The sequence below is a fragment of the Cebus imitator genome, unplaced genomic scaffold (genome assembly GCF_001604975.1).
Source record: "Cebus imitator isolate Cc_AM_T3 unplaced genomic scaffold, Cebus_imitator-1.0 Scaffold322, whole genome shotgun sequence".
Classification (NCBI taxonomy): Eukaryota; Metazoa; Chordata; class Mammalia; order Primates; family Cebidae; genus Cebus; species Cebus imitator.
Genome location: NW_016107637.1, coordinates 73,553 through 79,485, shown reverse-complemented (window position 1 = coordinate 79,485; position 5,933 = coordinate 73,553). Strand labels below are relative to the sequence as shown.

Sequence of the window (5,933 nt, the reverse complement as noted above, 5' to 3'; positions counted from 1 at the left end):
TAGAGACACCAAATAAGATAATAGGAATACAGTGGCCATGGTGAGTGAAAGAAGGGCATTCATGCACTTGTTATTCTCAGATAGGGTAGCCCCAAACAACATCCTGTTTGCATCTCTGAGCTAAGAGGGTTACTATAATGGGAGGGCTCCTGTAGGGTTCCCATAATGTGACCCGAAAACTCTTCCCACTAGCCTGAAAGGAGCACCCAACGGACACTCCTGGTTTTTAGAATTAGAAACTACCCAAATGTTCTTACATTTAAGTCTTTAACCCATCTTCAGTTAATTTTTTTATATGGTGAAAGGAAGAGGTCCAGTTTCAATAAGCAAACCTAGGAAGTAGCATTCTGGACGTTGACTTTGGCAACGAATTTACGACTAAGTCCCCAAAAGCAAATGCAACAAAAACAAAAATTGACAAGTGGGACCTAAAAAAAGAAAGAAAGAAAATGAAGCTTTCTGTTTTTCCTCCACAGATCTCATGGTCTTTTGTTAACATTTCTTGGCAGGGAAGATGGGATAAAAAGCGGCCCCAAGCTCCTTCCAAGCATTATCTAGACGAATGCATCAGGCACCTGCAAAAGCCCCTTGAGCTCAGCTGTCATCCATCTACATTGAGGAGAAATCAGGTAAGCCCTCTCTGACTCAAGACCTCAGATTTTTAGGTGAAAGACTTGGAGACTTTGTTTTCTTCAGAGAGCCTGGCCCTATGGGCCCTGCAGGAAATGCTCACACTTTGTGAGGTACACTCACATTTTTGCAAGGTATGCTCATGCTTCGTGGGGTATGCTCATGTTTCTGATTTTAAGGATTCACATTTAAGGGCACTGGAAGGGATGCCTTCTTCAGGTCAGTGCAATGGGTCAGTGCATTAGGTCTAGTTTTCTCTATTGTAACTTCTGAGTACATTTGATATAACTTCTGAGTACATGAAAAGCCTCCACAACCTGTATGTAGGCTGTGGGCTGAAACATGGCTTTGGAGCAGTCTGATAGAAACTCTCTGCAAGACTCCTCCTGGTTTATAATCTTCAGTAAGATTGAATAAAATGAACTTTAATGCTTTAACCATTTGATGTTTTTTAATTGACAAGCCAGGATTATAAGTGACTTTGGGATCTTTGATATGTCTCCCAGGTAGGAGGTTGGGGGATACAGAATGTGCACTGAATACTATTTATTGAACTACCCTTAATGAACTAAACAAGGCTGCTGCTGACCTCTGCAAAGGCAGTTTGGGTGGACAGTGGGGTTAGAAGCCGGAGATTGACATTCACAAATATTTTTGTGAGCCAACTTATTGAGCACTAAATTGGGACTCAAGTTAAATTTACTCCCATTAAATTTGAGGCACAGGCCAGGCACAGTGGCTCACCCCTGTAAGCCCAGCACTTTGGGAGGCCAAGGCAGGCAGATCATTTGGGGTCAGGAGTTTGAGACCAGCCTGGCCAACATGGTGAAGCCCCACCTCTACTAAAAATACAAAAAAAATTTGCGGGGCATGGTGGCACATGCCTATAATCCCAGCTACTGGAAAGGCTGAGACGGGAGAATCGCTTGAACCCGAAATTGGAGGTTGCATTGAGCCAAGATGGAGCCACTGCACTCCAGCAAGTGGGACACAGCAAGACTTCATCTCAAAAAAAAAAAAAAAAAAATGTGAGGCACAAATGGGAGGTGAGGCAGTGAAGTTCATGAATATACACAACGCTCAAGGGACTCATGAAATGTCATTTCATTTAAAAAATGAAATTGAGCATATGTGCAAGCAAGGTTCACACACCCCTTTAATCTTCACATCACCACGAGGTAGTCACTATTATTACCCCAATTTTACAAGATTAAAACACGGACGTTGGGAGGTTGACAGGGTTACCCCGAATCACACTGAGGAGCTGGGCTCCCCACCCCCGCTCAAGTGTCCCTGTCCCCAGGAGACGCGGACGGTGGCAGCAGCCCCTCGGGCCTGTAGGTGGAGCACTTGGCGAAGGCTTAGCCAGCTGCGGGAACTGCGAGCTTTCAGCGGGAGCCGAGACAGTGCGGGGCCCGAGAAACACCTTCCCTCCCATACTGCGCCCCGATGCTGCGCGGCCTGTGCCTGCCGCGCCCCTGGAGGCCCCTTTGGGCCCGCGGCTGCGCTTCCGACGGGGCGGCCGGGGGCCCCGAGATCCAAGTGCGCGCCCTGGCGGGTCCCGACCGAGGTAAATGCGCTGGCCCTGGACGCGGCCCGGACGAGGCAGGGGGCCGGAGGCAACCGGGGGCGGGCAGGCGGGCCGCTCAGGGCGTTGGAAGATTCGATCCCCAGTCCCTCCCTCCCAGTTCTAGGCGTCCCAAGCTGCCCCAGGGCCGAGAGGTGGGCGGCCGCCTTAGTGGCTGGGGGCCTCTGGCAACCTTAGTCTCCTCAAAGGCCCTTTGGGGTCCTCCGACTGCGTGGAAGGGGAGAGGGTTCTGCAAAGGTAGGACTGGGCCCTGCGCCTCCCCCACCACCGTCAGGAGCATTCAAGTGCGCGTTCCCTCCCCCGCCTTGGGTCGTTGGCCCGTTTGGGGGCGGAGGCAGCAGAACCAATCCCTCGGGGCGTGCGGCGATCGCTAGGAGCACAGCACGGCGGGCGGAGCGAGTAGGGTGTCTCTCTAGCCTTGCGCCCGCCTTGGGCTGCTCGCGAACCTTTGCGTCCTTCTGGCTCCAGGGGAAAGTTCGCTGCTTCTCCGCCTTTTGGCCAAAATCAAGGGTAGTATGGAAGGGGAAGTTCGCGGGTCACTGGCGTCCTCCAATCACGTGTTGCGTTTTTGTTGTTGTTTGGACTTCAGGAGCATTCAATGGTGCTGATAAAGCTCCTCAGTCCTCTGCTCCTAACCCTCAGGGCTAGGCGGTTCTCCTGTCTTGAGTCTCCTCCCCATCTCATCCCCTGTCCCCTGCGTTTGATACACAGATGACATTGTACTGTACATTTCATTGTATTGCTTCTTTTTTACCGCTTGACACTAAGTTTGAAGAGGGGCTTTGCCGTAAAATCCAGTTCCTTGCTCCCTGTTGCTGCCCACTATTCCCAAGTGTGCATTTACCACCCTCAGTGGACACGGACAGGCCACCTGGTGTCTCACAGCAATTATTGAGAATTACCTTGGGAATTAATTAGTGAGAATTACCTTGACCAGGTGGGATTGCTAGACCTTATACCCCATGCTTAGTTCACTTCCCAATTGACAACAGCTGTTACCTTAAGGTAGTCAAGATTATTCTCCCTACTTTACAGAGTAAAAAACTGAGGCACAGAAGCTTAAGTTGTTTGAACGAGGTCTGATTTCAAGGCCTGTGTTCTCAACCATTAGGTAATCACTGGTAATGATAGTCATTAATCACTTCTAGTAATTCTAGTAATTACTTGTAATTCACTGATTCAAAACACAGACTTGAACATCTGTAATACAAAATTATCATGGGTTAAAGAACTTTAGGCTCATTTGCAAATGTAGGGAATCATTTTATCCAAAAAAGAATGACAGCGATCAGCAGATTAAGCCTCTGCCCCTGCCAGAGGGCACAAAGGGCAGGGAAAGTCAGTGAGAGAAGGAGAGACAGAAACCAAGGTGACAGTGTGGAGGAGCCATGGGGACGAGATCACACACACAGGCCTCACAGGGAATGAGTTGGGGTCATTTGATGCCCATGTTGGAAGCTGCGGGTTCTGCCGTCCGCTGGGGCTGATAGCACCAGAGCACTGTTACATTTTACCTGCTGCCCTTGAGCTTGAGGTTGGCTGCTTAACTGCTCTTCACTGCTATTCAGCAGCTTTATTTCTCATACAGTCATGTGTTGCTTTACAACATGTGATGCTACATTCTGAGAAATGCATCATTAGGTGACTGTGATTATTGTGGGAGCACCACAGTGTGTACCTACACATCCCAGATGGGATATCCTTCTACACACTGAGGCTGCGTGAGGTATAGCCTGTTGCTCCTACAATAGAAACCTGGTCAGCATAGTACTGGGCTGAATACTATAGGCAGCTATAACACAATGGTAAGTATTTGTGTATCAGAAAAAGCACAGTAAAAATACGGCCTAAAAGATTTTTTAAGCAGTATACGTACCTGTATTGGGCAGTTACCATAAATGAAGCTTGCGGAAGCCCTAGGACAGCAGTACTGGTTTGGCACCGGGAAGTGGTTTCATGGAAGACAGCTTTTCCATGGACTTGCGGGGGTGGTAGGGGGCCAGATGCTTTGGGGATGAAACTGTTTCACCTCAGATCATCAGGCATTATATTCTCATAAGGAGCTTGTAGCAACCTAGATCCCTCACATGCACAGTTCACAATAGCGTTCGCACTCCTAAGAGACTCTAATGCCACCACTGATCTGATAGCAGGTGGAACTCAGGCAGCAATTCAAGCCATAGGGAGCTGCTGTCAATACAGATGAAGCTGCTCACCTCCTGTTGTGTGGCCCAGTTCCTAGCAGGCCACAGACTAGGATGGGTCCACAACCTAGGGGTTTGTGGACATTACTGTACACTACTGTAGACTTTATAACACTGTACACCTAGGCTACACTAAATTAGCTTTAAAAGTGTTTCTTTCTTCAATAATAAATTAATCTTGGCTTACTGTTTTTACTTTATAAACTTTTTAATTTTTTCAACATTTTGACTCTTTTGTATTAACCCACTTAGCTTAAAACACAAACACATTGTACAGCTGTACAAAAAATATTTTCTTTCTTTAGATCCTTATTTTATAAGCTTTTTAAAATTTTAATTCTTAAACTTTCTTTGTTAAAAACTAAGACACGGGACGGGCGCGGTGGCTCACGCCTGTAATCCCAGTACTTTGGGAGGCCAAGGCGGGTGGATCACGAGGTCAAGAGATCGAGACCATCCTGGTCAACATGGTGAAACCCCGTCTCTACTAAAAATACAAAAAAAAATCAGCTGGGCCTGGTGGCACGTGCCTGTAATCCCAGCTACTCAGGAGGCTGAGGCAGGAGAATTGCCTGAACCTAGGACGCGGAGGTTGCGGTGAGCAGAGTTTGAGCCATTGCACTCCAGCCTGGGTAACAAGAGCTAAACTCCGTCTCAAAAAAAAGAAAAAAAAACTAAGACACAAGCACATACATGAGCCTAGGCCTATCACTGCCTTCCACCTCCACATCTTGTTCCACTGGTAGGTCTTCAGGGCAATAACATGCAATGGAGCTGTCATCCCCTGCAGTAACAATCAGCAACACCTACTGAAGGACCTGCCTGAGGCTGTGTTACACAACCTTTTTTTCTTTTTTTAAGTAGGAGGTGCAGTGGCTCACCTGGCTCACTCTTGTAATCCCAGCACTTTGGGAGGCCAAGGAACGCAGATTGCTTGAGCCCAGGAGTTTGAGACCAGCCTGGGAACCATGGTGAAACCCTGTCTCTACAAAAAATATAAAAATTAGTCAGGCATGGTGGTGCGTACCTGTAGTCCCAGCTACTCAGGAGGCTGAGGTGGGAGGATGGCTTGAGCCGGGGAAGTCAAGCCTGTCCAATATTGAGGATTCCTGATATTTGCAAGTGAGCCCAAAGGTCTTTAACCCGTGAGTGAGCCACAATCATTTCACTGCACTCAAGCCTGGGCAACAGATTAAGACCCTGTCACAAAAAAATTAAAAAGTAGTACATTCTGGCCGGGCGTGGTGGCTCACGCCTATAATCCTAGCACTTTGGGAGGCCGAGGCGGGTGGATCACGAGGTCAAGAGATCGAGACCATCCTAGTCAACAAGGTGAAACCTCGTCTCTACTAAAAATACAAAAATTAGCTGGGCATGATGGTGCGCGCCTGTAGTCCCAGCTACTCAGGAAGCTGAGGCAGGAGAATTGCCTGAACCCAGGAGGCGGAGGTTGCGGTGAGCCGAGATCGTGCCACTGCACTCCAGTCTGGGCAACAACAGCGAAACTCCGT

At 48.3% G+C, this 5,933-nt stretch overlaps 1 protein-coding gene across 9 annotated transcripts in view; it reads left to right on the top strand.

Annotated features, from left to right (window-relative positions):
- Positions 1 to 492: 492 nt before the first annotated feature.
- Positions 493 to 5,933, top strand: part of ECHDC2 (enoyl-CoA hydratase domain containing 2) — a 29,594-nt gene continuing 24,153 nt past the window's right edge. For 2 of the 9 annotated variants that reach the window (XM_017504382.2, XM_017504372.2), the window contains exon 1: positions 1,948 to 2,200. In XM_017504382.2, coding sequence (XP_017359871.1) covers positions 2,080 to 2,200 — 121 coding nt within the window. In that variant the 5' untranslated portion in view covers positions 1,948 to 2,079. Of the gene's footprint in view, positions 630 to 1,933; positions 2,201 to 5,933 lie in introns of those variants that run through there. The other 7 variants (XM_017504380.2, XM_017504379.2, XM_017504376.2 and 4 more) reach the window with 7 other exon arrangements.